This window comes from Mycteria americana, chromosome 14, assembly GCF_035582795.1.
Source record: "Mycteria americana isolate JAX WOST 10 ecotype Jacksonville Zoo and Gardens chromosome 14, USCA_MyAme_1.0, whole genome shotgun sequence".
In the NCBI taxonomy this organism is placed as follows: domain Eukaryota; kingdom Metazoa; phylum Chordata; class Aves; order Ciconiiformes; family Ciconiidae; genus Mycteria; species Mycteria americana.
This window is the reverse complement of record NC_134378.1, coordinates 10,086,705-10,103,696: the sequence shown is the minus strand read 5'-3', so window position 1 is coordinate 10,103,696 and position 16,992 is coordinate 10,086,705. Positions and strand designations below refer to the sequence as shown.

Genomic DNA, 16,992 nt, shown 5'->3' with positions numbered 1-16,992 from the left:
CAACGTAAAAATGCTGGTAAAGTAACTGGTAAACTGAGACTGTGGTGATGTGCAATGTTCTGTGGCGACTGTGTGGCCTCACTAGGTGCCATTGCTTCCTCCCTCCACCTTCCTGCTGTCTAGCAAGATTTGGGTTTTCCACTCCACATCACGCTCTGAATCCCACATAATCTCGGATGGATGTTTATCCTCACAACAGCTTTGCAGCTGGGGAAATGTCATCCTCAGTTCACGAGTGGGAAACTGAGGCACAGACCCTGGTAAATTGTTTGCTGATGAATGCAATGGCGTATTGAGTCTGACTTCGACCGAACCTAGACCTGCTGAACCCTTGCCCAGGGCCCTGCTCCTCCAAATCAACAAAATCATCTCTTCACCAAATCAATCTCTTTCTCTCCCCGACGTCTTTTAGCAATCCATTTCATTTTCCATAGATAGATGGGGGGGGAGTGGGTCTTCTAAATGAAAACAAAAAGACACCGTGTCTCCCACAAAGATTTTGCAATCCACATCTCCATATGTTCAAGGACCCTCACATTTTTGCTTATGCGAGGGCCGGCAGGCTTCGGTGGGGATCGGGGGTAGGGGTGCCTCTGCTCTATGGCAGAGGAATGCCATATGCCCTATGCCTCTGCTCTCAGGGCTTCACAGCAGAGCAAGTCGAGGCTCAGCTGAGCTGGGGCCCGCACTCACGGCTCGGCACACCGGCTCTACCCCCGTGTGCCACCAAACGCCGGGGCCACCCAGCTGGGGCTTGTGGGTGGGGGAGGATTTAAACGTGGTGCCTTTTCACAAGGAACCCAACAGCAGAAGAGGGGAATAAAAATTAAAATGATTCCACTGTGTACTTACACAGTCAACTTAGTACAGGAAAACACCTAAACACCTTCAAAGTGTTGGTTTTTCACGTGCTTCAAGTTTTTCACATGAACCTTTTACATGTCTAGCGTTTTTATTTGCTGTTAAAAATACAATTGGCTCAATTTTGTCGGCTTCCCAGAAAGTGAGACTTAAAAGAAGTCTTTAAACAAATGAACCAACGGCAAGCATCATTACGCGCCGTCCGGATCCGCTTTTAAAGCCCCTTAACTTGCCTACAACGCCAGGAGACCCCGGGCTCGTCCATTGGGCAATCAGTGCTCTTTCCTTTTCCACCTTATCTCACGACAAAGGGAAGAATTAGCATTGTCCCGGGCTTCTGCTTGCTTGGGGGGGGAGGGGGGGGGGGGGACGAAAAAGTCTTTAAAGCACAATATAAAAAGCGCAGGTGAGATAACAAAGGTATTGTCCCTCGCCGGCCCGGCAAGCCGGGCTGCCGGCCTGTTTGTTTACTCCCAAAGCTGGGTCCGGCCCCCCGCTGCCCGGGGAGGGCTGCCCGGGGCGGCCCCGGCCCCGGCGGGGCGCACGCCTTTGTCGCCCGCCCGGGCGGGCTGGGCTGGGACTACATCGCCCAGCGTGCCCCGCTGGCCCTGATCAATGGACCTTATTTGAATAATCTGTGAGCCCTTGGACTCAGGCCAATCAGCTGTCAGGGACCCATGATAAATCGCAATGCATTATTGATAATCATAATTACTCTGACATGCGCATTCCGCCCAATGGGGGTAATTTCCCAACTCTAGGAATTTGTTGTGAAGAGGAAAATAATTGCTACTATTTTGCTCCCGATGCTGGTGCACCATGTCGCGACGGAAGCAGGCGAAGCCCCAGCACATCAACTCCGAGGAGCAGCCCCCAGATGCTGCAAGTGGTGAGGCGCAAGGGCGGGCGCGGAGCCGCGGCGGGTCCCAACTTTCCTGATGCGCGGAGGCGGCGGCCGGGGCGGCGCGGGGCGCTTGCCGGGGGGCTTTTTCCACCCCCGTGCTGCACCCCCCGCTCTCTTCCCCCCACGGGCTCTGCCAGGAACCCGGCCCCCAGCTCCCCGCAGGCTTTTGGGGGCATTTCAGTCCCCGCGCCCCTGCGGAGCCCTAGCGCGGTGTTGTTCCGCGGGGCTGCGCGGGGGCACCGGCCCCGCGGTATTTCCCGGGAAGGGGAGGGGGGAGCTCGGCTTTGGGCCGCTCTGGGGAGCTTTTGCTGCGCGGAGCGCGGAGCTGGCCGAGGGGCCCCTCGCCCTGCCCGGGTGGCGGCCCCCCGGTGCCCCGCACCCCCCCCCCCCTCCCCGGTCCCGCGCAGCTTGCGCCGGGCCCCGCGTGGGGAGCGCGGGGCTGCGCCGGCTCCGCTGCCGCTGCGCTCGGGGTGCAGCCTCATGGGAGGCGAGCCCCTCATGGGAGGTGAACCCCAAAGGCTCCCTAAGGCGGAGGGCATTGGGGGGGGAAGCGGGGGGGGGAGGAATTGCGAACAATCTTTGCAGGGGGAGGAAATAGCTCGAGTTTGGTTTCCCCGATCTATTTAACACTTTTTCGGTAGTTGTATGAGGATTTTTGTGGGGCTCTAAAAAAAAAAATAATTCAGCGCTCGGACTATTTTTGTTGGAGATCACAATCGCCCTGGACCTTTTGTAGCTTGACCTCCAGCCATCTTTGATTTCCGACTTCCTAAAATAACTCCGGTGAGCTAATGTGGGGTGTGCGTGAGCGCTTTGTATTCGGGCGGTGTGGGGTATTTCGCTACCGCAAATCGCTGCCCCTCCTTTTCGGGGAGCTCGCAGCACTTTGCCTGGCCAAGGGAAGAGGAAAGTATAAATCTGCGTTCAAATTAGCCCGCAGCTCAGGGTGGGGGTGGGCGTGCGGGAGAGGCGGTGAAGGGGACACTCGCTTGCCCCCACGGCGTCCCCCGCGGGAGCGGGGAAGGGTCGGGGCTTGCCGGAGCTTTCCTCGGCGGAGCAGCATCTTCCCGCAGCCGGGCTGCGGGGGGGGCTGCGGCTGCCTGGGCTCCGCTGCGGGCTCTCCCCCCGCTATTAACGCCCCTGGTGCCGCGGAGCGGGGCAAGCTCCCGCGGTGCCCGTCCTGCTCCGGAACGAGAGTGGAGCCGGGAGGCCACGTCCCGGGTGGGGAAGGGGAGGCTGGCCGTGAGCTGGCCAGGGCTGCTGCGTTTGTTAGGAGTTGTTGTGGTCGTTGTGCCCAGACGCTTCTCTGTGTCCCCCAAGAACTTTCTTTGGGTTCTCTGCCTTCCTAAGGGACCGGTTTTGTGTGGGGTTTTTCCATCCCTGGAACTGATCGATACCAATGCACGTTACAGGAGCTGCTTATTCCCAGCTCGCAGGAGCTTCGGGCTCTTAATTTTTTCCTCCTCCCCCCCCCCCCCCCCCCCCCCCTTTCTTTGAGTCGAAATGTGCAATTGTTGGGTCCGGTTAATGGTGACTTAAGAAACAGCAAGCTGGCCAGAAGGCAATAAATCCCATGTTTAATGCATGACTGTTTTCCTTTGTGCATATGGTTAGGTTGGGGGATGGAGGTGATGTTTCCACATGTAAATCTCTGCCCGCTGCTGGAAAGCCACCTCCGGGGCTGCGCTGAAACAAAAGGGTTAATAACTCCTGATGCGCCCTGCGTGGGGCGGGGGAGGTGTGCAGGGAGGGGAGGATCGGATCGCTACACACCGCGCTCTCCGGGGCAATGGCCAGCTGCTTTTTTGTTGTTGTTGTTGGGGCTTTTTTTTTTTTCCCTCCCCACCTCTTTTAACAACAAAACCCTGGATGAAAATCCCGCCGGGAGCCGGGGCGGCGATTGCACAGACCGGGGGGACCTGGCGAAGCTCGCGCCCCGCCGGGGGGGGGGGGGGGGGTGTCTCCTGCCGCCTCGGATGGGGCCGACGTTTGTGGGTCGGGGGGCTCTTGCGGTGGCCGGGGGGAGCGGGGGGCCGGTGCTGCCTTGCGCCGCCCCGCGGCCGCGGCCGCCGGGACCCTCCGCTGCGGCCCGGGGGCGGCGGCGGGGTCCCCCCGCGCTGGAGCCCCGTCCTGTGCGACCCGGGGTCCCCCCGCACTGGAGCCCCGTCCTGTGCGACCTTCGTTTCTGCTTCCAGAAATAAAAAATCGCGGCCGCGACTCCGATGCCTCTTATCGCCCGCAAATCTCCAAAATAGTCTTGCTGTTCCCCGCTCCAGGTGTGCCCGTAAATAGCAAGTGATGAAGCTGCATAACAAAGTCGAAATACCGCAGGGATTTGTCTGGGACATTATCGAGTATATACATAATCGTAAATAATAAAATCAAGCCCTTATCTCCTCTTTTGCAAGCGTTCCTTTTTTTGCAAAGCGATTTGGGACCCACCTCTGTGAACAATGCAGCGTGTTAAGAGACGGTTCTGCTAACCTGGGGATCAATTAACAGGTCAAAAAATCAGCAGGTGGTCACTGGAGAGTAAAGCTACATACTGAAAATTAGCATTTTCACAAAGGGGTTGGAAATGCCCATTGTGCTGGATTGCTGCCATTAAAAATCTGATTCATTCTTAAAAATACAGTATCAAACTGCAACTTTTTCTCAGGGCAGAATTGGAGACTTCCTTTCTTTAAATCCCCGGTTCGTGCTTTGAGCTCTGCTGAAGTGGGGGGGGGGGGGGGTGTGTGTGTTTAACGGGGAAAGGCAAGTTTTGCGGTGGTTTTCTTGTATTTGCTGTTTATCGTGGGTTGCCCGAAGCTCCCGGCGCGGGGAAGGCTGGCCGGGCCGGCGGGGGGGGCGCGTCCCCCGGCCGTGCCACGGGCTGCGCGGCCGGGGTGCCGCAGCGGCGAGGGGTGAGGGTGCCGGGGGGGGGCGGGGGCGATGCCCGGCTTGTTTTTCCTTTTACGTAAGTGAAACATTATATTGGTTGTAGTGATGAAGCCCTTGTGCTGGGCTCGGCGGCATGTGACGTTTTGACAGAGCTGCTGCTCTAACCTTTGCCTCCTCCTGCTTGCTGTGGGTGGTAAGTTGATGTCAGGCTTACAATTAGGACTCTCATGCAATTGACCTTGGCAGCGGGGTTTGTGCCGTTTAGCTGGGTCTTAAACACTGTAGTAGTGTTAAGTGTGGTCCGGGGCCGCCGCCTCCGCAGCTGCGGGCCGCGCCGGTGGGAGGACCGGCCGCCGCCGAGCAGGTAGGGCCGAGGGCGGGTGGCCGCTGCTGCAGCTTCTGGGGGGAAAGCTCTGCTTTTTGGTGGTTACTTCTTGAACCAGCTTCGGGAATCGCCCTTGGCTTAACAAGGAGTCCTTGTAGGTAAGGTCTGGGTTGCCGTGTGGGCTCAGGTGGATGCTGGGGGGGGGGGGGGCAGGCCGAGCGGGGCCAGCCCCGGCCGTGCTCCCCGGGGTGGCCCCGCCTGGCAGCACCGCCCGGGGGCGGCCGGTTCCCCGCGGGGGCCGGGCAGAGCCGCGGGGCGTGAGTGCCCTCCACCGACCGGCCCCGCGCTCGCCGCCGCGGGACGCGTGTGCGCGACGGGCTTCGGGCGTGCGGCTCGGCGGGTAAGGCGCAGCCCTTCGGCAGAGGGGCTCCTCAGGGCACCCGCAGACCGGCGGCCTTCCGAGGCCCTTGGAAGCGACTGCGGGAGGCCGGGGAGCGGGGCCTGCGCCGAGGGCTGCGGCCAGCAACACCGCCTCCCTTTGAAGCCAGCGCCTCTGCTCCGCGCTTCTCCTGCGAGTTTTAACGCTTTTTGCTCTTCGGATGCGTTTACTCACAATATTCTGTCCCTTCTCTTTGGTAGGTGCGTAATCAAAATCAAAAGGGTAAATCAGAAGGTAGATAAGAATTCAAAAATAAAAGCCTCGAGAGAGAACCCGAAAGCGTGTGAAACTCTGTTAGGTGTAACACGTTTCTGGCTCGTTCTTGGGTAGAAAAATGCTGCTGGTAAATTTGGTGTAGAAAACATCGAGGGCTCCTGAATGTTTCTGTAAGTAGTCAGTCGTGTGTTTTGCTTACCTCAAGGAACTGATTTTTCATCGTTAAAGCAAATGTTTTAAATGGCGTTTATAGTGGAGGAAGAAGGGAATTTTTGGACAGTTTAAAGTTCTTGGAAGTCCTAGCTTTTCAGCTGGGAACAGAAAATAGAAAAACCAAAGAGGGAGGCACGATACCTGAGGGCAACAGGGAGCTGCTGGCAGAGGTTTTCACGTGTAGGGCTGGAGTGGATACTTGCTAATCTTTCATGAGTTAATTTTAACCGTGGAAGTGCATGGTTATGTTAATGTTAAAGTAGGTGATCAGATGTAGTCTGTGGAAAAAGTAAGCTCACCAAAGATAATAAATTCCTGGAAAAAAAAAAAAATAAGGGGGGGAAAGCTTGAGCTCTGACATTTCCTCCCAATTCAAGTGAAATATAATTTTATTACAGTTGGAAAAAAAACCCATAAATAGGTCACTAATTGCTCAGATGAGTGGTAGACCAGCAGCACCCTTTCTGAAATTGCATCAAACCAGACAAGACTTATTTCACTGCTCTTTCACTGGTTCCCTCAAAAAAAAAAAAATTAATTCGAGCTGTGTGGATTTTATCAGCCTTCCTTGTCGATGACCGCCTTGTCCTACACAATAGTGGATTTTTTCCATCCATTTGCCAGTGATTCAATCTAACCCCCCTGCTGGGTTTACTGCATTCTTCTAACTTATTGGATAACTAGATGCTGAGAGATAACATTCCTGAAATTCGGGGGTGGGGAGATAAAAAAAACAGTAGAAGTCCTATCCCTGGGAAGCCTTTGGAGAGGGTTAAGTGAAGTGCACAAGCAATTGTTGTGGCAGGGCTCTCTGCTGCTCGGTAAATCCTTGTACAGTATGTGGACCGAGCTGGCTGCACAGGGAGGCTTCTTTGCAGAGAAAACCCCCGTTTTCAGACCGTTAAGTTCATGTCAGCGATGAGGGCTCGGGGGGAGGGCAGGGCAGGGCAGCACGGGGGTTTGGGTAAATGAGGTGCTCTGATTGCAGGCGCTTGGTGCTCCTTCCAGGCTGGGGAGAGGATGTAGCTAGAAATCAAGATGAAGAGTTTCAGAAAAGCTGTTGGTTTTTTTAAAGAAACAGTAAATTGCGCCTTTCTTCCAGCTACTGTGCAATAACCAAGCGTAGTGCTTCTACTGACTGTATCTTAAAAAAAACTTTTTTGAGATAGGGGAAGCTGTTATACTCACTTTTTCTAAGGTGGAAGGGAAAATAAGGCATAACTCTTTCCTACTTGTCATGCAGCAAGTCGGTACAAGGTGGGAATTTAATTTATTTGGAGTCCTGAGCTACTGCCTTACTGTCAGACAGGGGAACTGGAAACTAAACTGTGTGACAGAGAGCGGGCAGGGGCAGGGCCGCTAACCTGCCTGCTGCTGCCGAGCTCAGGTGCCTTCAATTTACTGGAGTTTCTTTCTCTGTTGCTTAGGACGAGAAAAGTGATCTCTGGAGCTTCTCAGAGCTGTGAAAATTGGGGTCATAGGCTGTGCTGGAGTTTGGAAAAAGAGGCTTTGAATTTAGCATGGTCTTATGAATGGAAAAAAATTGAAGGAACTATCAAGGGAAGGGAGATAAATGATCAGATGCTTTGGAGCAGTTGAAGTTTGATGACTTGTCTAGACATAGTTATCCTGGAATATCTTCTTGGGGGTGGGCAACAGTCTTTCACATGGACATTTCTACTCCACTTGAAACATTTTGCATGGCCACTGTGGAGGTGCAGACTGCAGGGTGAAACGCATGTGCTCATGGAGGAGAGACTGTGGAAGGAAGAGCTTTGTGCTTTCTGAAGTAAAATGTAAGGTTATTTTGCAACCCAGGGAAACTGTATAGTTCGGCCTGGGAGATTGGACTGTTAAAGCCCTAAATGCTAAAGGATTTAGAAAAGAGGTTTTGGTGTTTTAGCCTGTTCTGTGACATACTTGTTGGATGGATGGAAACAGTCAAGTAAAGACCTCTCGAGTCAGTGTACAGAGTAGTTAGGGAAGTTTCTTGTCTTTTTTCATCACCGGTGCTTTCTTTCCCATTATATCTGCTCAGACTCTTGCAAAGATGAGTTTAAAAACATCTGTTCTTGACCTCAGTTGCCCCTATTTGTTGACCAAGTTCTGTATCATGTACTACTTGTACTTGTCTGCAGACTAGATTTCTCTGTATATTTTTCCATAGAGTTAAATCAACTTCAGAGGCATCAATTTAATGATATTTGGGGTGGGAAATGTATGCTAAAACTATGCTTTTACTGGTTTCCTTCATTTGTGGAAGTTGTTTGGGCTGAAGGATGGGGGGAGAGAAAGTATTTAATTCTCCCTGTTTAGATGTGAGGGATCCAAACAGTTTTGATCATAGCTGTGCTGAGAACACCTTTCCTCCCTGTTCACAGACTTGTAACTCCGAAGTGTACGTGATTAACAGAATTGCATACATACAGATTTGGAATTACTGCTCTGCAGGCCATAGCATAACAGGCCTCTGATACTTGCATTTTTTAATTGATCAAGTTGTTTGTTTTTTAAAAATAAACTTCCACGTGCACTTTCTGTCACTCAACATTAAACAGTTGAAGTTTGATTTGTTGGCTATACATATAATCCCCTTGTTAACCTAACAAATGTCAAGGTTTGCAATATCCTCCCTTACAGAGCCTTTACTCTGCCCCGAAACAGTAAGTCAACGTGCTTGAGTTGTTGCTTGGACATGCTTCCCCTCCACCCTGCCATGTACAGGATATACACATGTATCAGATGTGTGGTTCAGTTACACCTTTAAAATGAAAGCCGCAAATAGCTCCTGTGCTTGCAGAGTCTTCGGTTCCCCTTGTAAAATGGTGTGGGCTAGTAACGTGGAACTAGTAACGCTGAGCCCCGAGATGAATTACTGGAGATGCAAGACCTAGATAGAAGAGATCTCGTAATACAAATTCTCAATTGTGGTGGAGGTCTGCAGTGTGCCCCGCTGGCTGTGTGGGAGGTGAAGTACGTGCTTACTGCACCCTTGGCACCCATCAAAATTGGACCAACTAGTGTGAGTTACAGGACATTTCACCTGATGGGGGCTGTGAGACATCTGCAGTCCTTCCCGCTTCCCCCTCAGCTTGATGAGCCTCAAGTTTTGCCTCCTGAACACTCCTGCCTCCCGTGCCCGCCTTGAGCTGGGTGCGAGTTTGTTGTTTGAAGGATGGCTAGACTGAGCAAAAACATCCTGTTTTGGTTTAGAATTTCTCTTAACCTCTCTTCCCGTTCTGATAGTTCCCTGAATTATATTTTTTTTTTTTGTCCGCATGCAAATTATGTTCAGTCTAATTTACGGGGCAATGGTGGAGGAAGGGCAGGAGTGGACTTGCAGACCAGCTTTGCTTTTCCTCCCCCTCCCTAAAAGCGGGTGATTTGTGGGTGCAGCTAAACACCCTGTCCTGAGCGGGTCTGAAACTTTGCAAAACTTTGTGTGTTTTGCAAGCAGGACTTGTTGCATTGCTCTCTAATAATCACCAGCATCAGTGTAGGCTCGTACCTATGCATGGGGTTCTGTAAGTTAATCATCTTTTCTTTACTTCTGTGGCTTTTTAGAGGTGTTTTTTTATGTAAGTGTCTTTTTCAAGTATTTAAAAGCTAATATTGGACTTACTTTTGCTTTTGTCAGCCCTCTTCGGTAGTAATTACTTCCATAATGGCAGAGTGAATGTCACTTAATAGATCCGTGTACAATTAACTGCTCTGAAGTTCTTGTTTTAACAATCTTGTATGAATTTCTGTGAGGTGGTTAACTAAGGATTACAAACTGAAGTATAAACACAAAATAAGCTTATGTGACGTTTTGCTCAGTGTTATGCCGCCTTGTCTCTCTTCCTTGGGTTGTGTTCCTTTTAAGCTGTTTTGCAGGTGCTAGTTGACTTGCTGCACTGCTCCCTTTTTACCCGAATAAAGGGATTTGAGATAAACCTCTTTCCATCAAGCCTTGTGAGATTCCTTTTATATTATTGGGTTTTTTGAAAACAGAACTGAGATGCAGATTTCTTTGGCGCTGCAAATGAATTGGCAGCAAAACAAAGAGCAGGACTTCAGATCGATCTGCAAACTTGATTCCAGTGACTTTTATCTTTAACTTGCAATTCAGGTGAAGTCGGTGATCTCAAGAACAGGATGTGCTCAGTCTAAATCTAGCTATTAATAATGTGACTTTCTTTTATTTTAAGGGAGTCCACAAGACGTCCCAGGTGACGGAGATGGTGAAATGAGTTCCAAAAGGTGTCGCACGGAGGAAACTAAAATCTGTGAGAAATGCTGTGCAGAATTCTTTGATCTCTCTGAATTCCTTGAGCATAAGAAAAATTGCACTAAAAATCCACCTGTTCTAATCATGAATGACAGTGAGGGAACAGTACCCCCTGAAAGCTTCTCTGAAGCTTCTCTAGGGAGCTTTCCAAGTGATCGAATGGATAGCAGGACACGCAAGGACATTCAGGCAAAGGGCTGCACTGGTTCTATGGAAAAGAGAGAAGGAAAAATGGATGCTGAGTCGGTAGGAGGAATGTACCTTAAAATAGAACCCCCCGTCACACCTGCAGCTCCTGGGCTAAGCTATCTACCAAAATCCAAAGTACCAAACACTAACGTGACTTTGCAGACAATACGGGGCACTAAAGTGGCTGTGAACCAGCGGACCTCCGATGCCATTTCTTCTTCAGCAGCCAGTTTCAATGCTATCCCCATGATCCTGGAGCAGCTCGTGTGTTTGCAGCAGCAGCAACTCCAGCAAATTCAGCTGACGGAGCAAATTCGCATTCAGATTGCCATGATGGCTCCCCATGCCCTGCATCCTTCTATAGCAGCTGCTACTGATCCACTAAAAGCTCTGGGCGCTCACATGTCTCAGCAGCTGTCGGCTGCTGTTGCTTTAATCGGACAAAAAGCTGGAAGCCAGAGCCTATCACTGGAATCCTTGAAGCAAGGAAAACTACCTCATTCTAACACTGGCGTTGCGGCCGCCGGCTCGCTGGCTGCTGGGCTCTCCTCCTCCTTCCCCTTGAAGCCAGAGGCAAGCAGAAGCCTCCCCGGCTCCATTTCTCGGTTCCCGAATCCTTTGCTACCTCAGTCCTCCAACTCCGTCATCTTCCAAAATCCGCTTTCGGCTGTTTCTTCTGTAATAGATTCCTCAAAGAAGGGGAAGGGAAAACCTCCCAACATTAGCGTGTCTGAAAGCAAACCGAACGCAGAAGAGCCGTTCTTCAAACACAAGTGTAAATTCTGCGGCAAGGTCTTTGGCAATGACAGTGCCCTGCAGATTCACCTCCGTTCCCACACCGGTGAAAGACCCTACAAGTGTAACATTTGTGGTAACCGCTTTACAACCAAAGGAAACCTTAAAGTGCATTTTCAGCGTCACAAAGACAAATACCCCCACATAAAGATGAATCCTTACCCAGTTCCTGAGCACCTGGACAATGTTCCCACTAGCACTGGAATCCCATACGGGATGTCTGTGCCACTGGATGAGTCCAACCTAATTGTGGATAGCAAACCTCTCCTAACAACTCTGCCTACCTCTGCGGCCACCAGTGCACCTCAGACCGTCTCCAACCTAGCAGGCATTAAGGAGTCTCTGCCTGGTACGTTCTCAAGTGACCTGCAGTCAAGGCCTTCTCCAGAAAGTGAGGGTGGCTCTTCCTCATCAGGGGCGGTTGGTCATGAATCGGGAACAGAGCAGAGCTTGAGTTCACCACAAGCTACCTGCAGCGTGAGCATCTTCCATGTAAGCGGGTCAAACGAGCAAGGCTCAGAAACATCGAAGCTTCAGCAGCTGGTTGAAAATATTGACAAATCCACTGCTGATCCCAATGAGTGCCTGATCTGTCACAGAGTGCTGAGCTGCCAGAGTTCACTCAAAATGCATTACCGTACTCACACTGGAGAGAGGCCATTCAAGTGTAAAATCTGTGGCCGTGCCTTCTCCACTAAAGGGAACCTTAAAACTCATTATGGTGTCCACCGGGCCAATACGCCTTTGAAGATGCAGCATTCGTGTCCTATTTGCCAGAAGAAGTTTACAAACGCAGTTGTGTTGCAGCAGCATATCCGCATGCATATGGGGGGACAAATACCCAATACACCAATGCCGGAAAACACCTGTGACACTACTGATGGGGATCCTACTGTGGCTGAGAAGAATGGAGACATCAGTCGCCCAGGCGAGACGGTGGAAAGCATAGAGATGGAAGAGGACTTGGACTCTCAGGATGGCCCTAGGAGTGCTTCAAAACCTCCTACTCCATACGATGCACAATCAGAATCACCAGCCACGGCAGCCACCTTCTCTGGTATTGCAGCACTGGAGAATCAAATGAAGATCGTCAACTCTGCTTTGAACTTGCAGCGGCAAAGCAGCTTGAAGTCTAGTGACAATGGCTCAGCAGAAAGTGATGGCATGACAAATGATTCGTCTTCTGTGGCAGGAGATCCAGATTATCAGAACGGCAGGAGTCCTGCTGCCTCCGAGTCTGCATCGCTCCAGGCTCTGTCTCCAGCCAACAGCCAAGCTGAGAGCGTAAGGTCAAAGTCACCTAGCTTCAACAATCAAGAAGATACAGGCACAGGAAATAAATCTGAGGGTCCTGAGAACGCTTCTGCAGAAATGGAAGGGGTCGTCGGTGCTTTGGATTTAACTTACGGCAATATTGGTCGAAAGGTCATTAAAGAAGAACCTGGGTTACACTTTGCAAATGGAGAATATGGTGAGTAATAAGAAATGCTGGCAATAACTTGGGGTGGGGTAGTAGGACTGGAGGAAATCCATCTCTAAGAGGACCAACAGGAGTCAAAACCTTCTCAGCTTTCCTCTCTTCCTTCTCCTCTATTAGGATAGGGGCATATGCCCTGTAACGTTTTCTGACTCAGTCAGACTCAAAATTCAACAAAATTCAAAGAATTAAGTGCTGTCATCTCCTGCAAGGGGTAGCATAGAGGTCCTTAAAATAAATAGAGGCTGCGCACTTACTGTCTTTCATGGGCTCACCTCATACCTACCTATAGCTCTCTAAAGATACACGTTTGTGTTTCATGGAAAACTGCTTAACCCAAGAATGTGACATTAAAACTCTGGAATCTTTTGTGGGGTTTTCAAGCTCTTTAGTGTTGAGGCTAATGTTGATCTAAATTTGACCTGAAAGTGAGACTTTCTAACTCCGAAGCTCACCAATAAAAATAGGGATGAACTGACTTCTTTCAGAGCATCCTAGCAAGCGTAACAGCAGGCCTACCACGTGTCTTTGGAGAGCTTTGCAGGCATGCTCTTCAGGCACATGCGGCTCCAAAGGCAGGGCCTCTGGTATCTTAGCCAGATTTAAGCTTGGAAGCAGAAGGAGGTTGGGATAAACGTTATCTTTGCTTTCTTTCCAGGTCGAAGTAGTATTCCAGCTGCTTTTGTTAGAGCCCCACCAGCCCTCATAAAAATGGAGATGCCCAGCGAGCGTCCCATTAGCACTAGCCATTTCATTGGCCCACCAGCTCTCTCCCCTGGTGTTGCCCCTCTCCTCGTGCCACGACCGAAATTCTGCCGTCCCGCCAAACAGCACATCTGCACTACGTGTGGGAAGAACTTCTCCTCTGCCAGCGCCCTTCAGATTCATGAACGGACCCATACTGGTGAAAAGCCATTTGCCTGCACCATCTGTGGGAGAGCCTTTACCACAAAAGGAAACCTCAAGGTAAATCGTCCTTATGTTGTGATCCCCTTTGTCGGGGGAAGTCATGCTAGAGAGGGAAAGACTATTGCTAATACTTGTCCTGCCTTTGGGGACAACTTTGATTTTCTTTTAGTTCCTCAAATGGTTATCTTTGACTTTTGTCTCTCCTCCCTGCGTTTCTTCACACAACTTGCTAAACAGTGTACTGAAATCACCCACAGAAGTCTTTGCTACTGTCCTTGACTTTCCTTTTTTGGATGGTAGGGACGGCTTAGCCTTTACAAAGCAGCTCGCTTTATTTTCATTTGGATTTGGGTGTGTCAAGACATAAACATTTCATAGACTGAATGCTACAAAATGATGCCTACAGAACACATGCGTTACACTGCACTGCTTGAAACACTGTGCGGGATGAGGAGGGATAAAACTGAGAGGATAATCCCGAGATGGCACAAAGTACTTGGAGATTGTGTCTAAGCGCTTGCTGAAGAAGTGCTGCAAGTCTGTCCTTACTGTCAGATTAATCCATTTGCCCTGTAATGGGCTCACAGCTCCCTCACTCGCACAGAGGCTTCTCACTTCCCATGAGGACCTCTTCAAGCTCTTCAGTCCTCTTGCATAAATGCTGATAGGGAGGGAAAATACTCTGCAGTTTGTGAACAGTCACTTGCTGGAAGCACTAGCAGTGTGTTTGTGGTGTGGAAGATTTTAGCTTAGGTGTAACCTCTCATCCAATTTAATTGGTGAGGTTTTTTTGCATTAACTAGGTTTTTTTTTTTTTTTCAATATATCAATGTTTTAATTCCACAGCAAATAATGTGGCTTTGATTTTTTTTTTTTTTTTTGGGGGGGGGGGGGGGGGGGGGAGAGGAGCATCTTCCAACACCACTTACAATAAGTTAAAAACACAGACCTATAAACGCTTCAGCAGTAAACTCCAGGGAACCTTGGTGATGTCAGGTAGTACAATGACTGTATCTTAGACATGCCAGGAAGAGAACAAAGACAAGAACTAGCCAGCTTAAATACTTACCTGAGTGCAAATGGAGCATACATGGCTTCTTTTGAGCAACTTTGCTGTAAGCAGAGTAGAACTTGGGTATACCATAAAAGAACTGCAGTATTAACAATTCTCTTTACTTTTTTCCCCGTCTGGAAGGTCCATGTAGGAACTCACATGTGGAATAACTCTGCCAGGCGGGGAAGAAGGCTTTCGATTGATAACCCCATGGCTCTGCTGGGGAACGATCCCAAGAAGGTATCTGAAATGTTTCCAAAGGATATAATTCCTCCTTCAGTGAGCATTGACCCCACAGTATGGAATCAGTATGCAGCGGTACTCAGCAATGGCATAGCAATGAAGACTAACGAGATCTCGGTGATCCAGAGCGGTGGCTTACCTACCCTTCCAGTCACCATTGGGGGTGGTTCGGCAATAAATACTGCTACGGTCTCCAAAATAGATGGGACCCAGTCTGGGACTGGTTCTGATACGGAGAAGGCCAGTGGTGCTGCTGCAGACAATGTGCCAAAACACCAGTTCCCTCACTTCATGGAGGAGAACAAAATTGCTGTTAGTTAAAAACTCTAGTGAAGTTGACGTACAGAAAGAACAAATATATATATACACAAACATATATTTTTAAGAGATTCCACTTCGGCCTCCTATTTTCCTATTGACGTGCAAATGATTTTATGGTTGTCTTTGTAAGAGTTGCCCAGAGTACAATCATGATATTGCTTTGCAAATAGTAAATAATAAAGAATAGGATTTCCTTCTATTTGGAAAGATGCGGGTCTTGCAAAGTAGTTCTTGCGTGTGACTTTAATGTGTACAGCCTTACAGAAGTTTCTACAACTTGAAATTCCAAAGGTTAGAATCTTTACCTCTTTGTTTAGAGTGAAATACTTGGGGGTTTTGAATAGAGTGGAAACAACCTACTGTTGATGGAAAAGCTTCTATTTACTGATGAGAAATGAAAACTGTTAATGCGGGTAAATATCCTAGAATGTCTGCCACCCTTTTAAAAATAGTTTTTCTGTTTGGATTTTTGGCTCTGTGTGGTTTCTGAATGTACTTTTTGCTATAATGGCTACAAAAACTACAAAATTTTTTTTAATTCCTTTTTTGCCTCAGAATTTCTATGAAAAGAAAGTTGCTGTTTTTCTTTAATCACTGCTCCTAAGGAATTAATTCTCTGTATTGTTGACTGCTGCTTATTTAATACTACTACTAGGACAGTCCTTCAAGTATAGTGCCAAAACTCCTACTTCCAAAGATGTGCAGTTTTTCCTAAATGTTTTATTTCAATACCAGGAGCCCCAAACAAGCATGGGTGGGTATGTATATACTTTTTTTTTTTTTTTTTTCCTCTCTTGAAAGGGAAGACTTGCCTTGGGAAGTCAGGTCTAAAAGCTCTGCAAGGAATCTCAGGTGACTGTTGCAATTAGGCATGGGAACTAGTTTCCTTAGCAAGAGACTTTTTTATTTTTATTTTTTTCATTTGGGTAATTTAGAAGATCAGTCTGTGTAAACCTGTATTTAAATATGAAGTATTCATGCTTAGGTTAAATGTTTTGTGGGTTTTTGGATGGCATTCCTACTCTGGTCATTAAGTTTCTTGGTGGTCTGTGAACTTGCATTCTACCAAAATGGTAATTAATGGTCCATGTGTATTGTATGAAGGTTGCTGGGATAGTCATCTGGATTCTAAGTTATCTACCTCATTTTTTCCTTTTGTAGTTGTAGTGTCTATTTTTCTATTAATGACCACTGTAATGAACTGAGATTCAAGCAGATGCTTCCATGCACTATCTGAAACCAAAACCTGATGTATTAGTGGAAGCACCTGAAGACTTACTGGACTGACCTTTCACTATTCCTCTAACGTCTGCTGGAACTGTATGTGTAATGGGATCTAAACCAGACTGGAAAGTGAGCATTTGGTATGGAAGGACTGAACGATGGAAAGAAGTCTAATTGTTGACTGCAGGAAATCTTCAAGTCCAGTCTCCGTTGTGGAAGGCCCCAAAAATGCAGATTACCAAAAGTTTGTGTAATGTCGTTGCACCTGATTCTTGCTTATGATCTCTCTATGCCGAGTTGTGCCTTTCCTGCTGGACTTGTAAGAAAGAACATACCAGTACCTGTTTACACTGTAAAATGGATATTGTTACATAGACCATGCAAAAGGCATCCCAATTGTCAAGTTTCTGCGTTGTGAATGTATGACTTTTAAGAACTCTGTAGTTTTGAGTATCTACTGATGCATTTCTGTTGACATTTTGAGAATAAATTTTGGGATGGCTTTTTCACACTTAGTGCTTAAATTTTTCTGGCAAAGCATTTGTCTCCTGAAGAGCAAGTTTAATAGGCAGCATGCTGTCTCACTCCAGTGACTCTTTAAATCCATGATCTAGGGTATGCTTTAGTCTGTTGCTTAAAACAACAGAAACTAGGTAGCAGCGGAGGAGT

General features: G+C 48.8%; 1 protein-coding gene across 7 annotated transcripts; it reads left to right on the top strand.

Annotated features, from left to right (window-relative positions):
• Positions 1-1,405: 1,405 nt before the first annotated feature.
• SALL4 (spalt like transcription factor 4) lies at positions 1,406-16,828 on the top strand. 7 transcript variants are annotated; one of them, XM_075516838.1, is made up of 5 exons: positions 1,406-1,750; positions 10,032-12,566; positions 13,231-13,538; positions 14,677-14,775; positions 15,755-16,828. In XM_075516838.1, exons 1-5 carry the CDS (start codon positions 1,681-1,683, stop codon positions 15,812-15,814), a joined length of 3,072 nt encoding a protein of 1,023 aa, XP_075372953.1. In that variant the 5' UTR covers positions 1,406-1,680; the 3' UTR covers positions 15,815-16,828. The 7 variants fall into 7 exon arrangements, with proteins under 7 accessions (XP_075372953.1, XP_075372954.1, XP_075372948.1 ...); XM_075516839.1 differs by having other exon boundaries at positions 1,407-1,750; positions 16,261-16,828; XM_075516833.1 differs by having other exon boundaries at positions 1,407-1,750; positions 14,677-16,828.
• Positions 16,829-16,992: the final 164 nt, after the last annotated feature.

Bases quoted from the DNA above. Each gene is read 5' to 3' on its own strand.
- SALL4 (XM_075516833.1), top strand. From the start codon at position 1,681: ATGTCGCGACGGAAGCAGGCGAAGCCCCAGCACATCAACTCCGAGGAG. The intron at 12,567-13,230 runs GTGAGTAATAAG...CTTTCTTTCCAG, and splicing joins CTTTGCAAATGGAGAATATG to GTCGAAGTAGTATTCCAGCT. The intron at 13,539-14,676 runs GTAAATCGTCCT...CCCGTCTGGAAG, and splicing joins CCACAAAAGGAAACCTCAAG to GTCCATGTAGGAACTCACAT.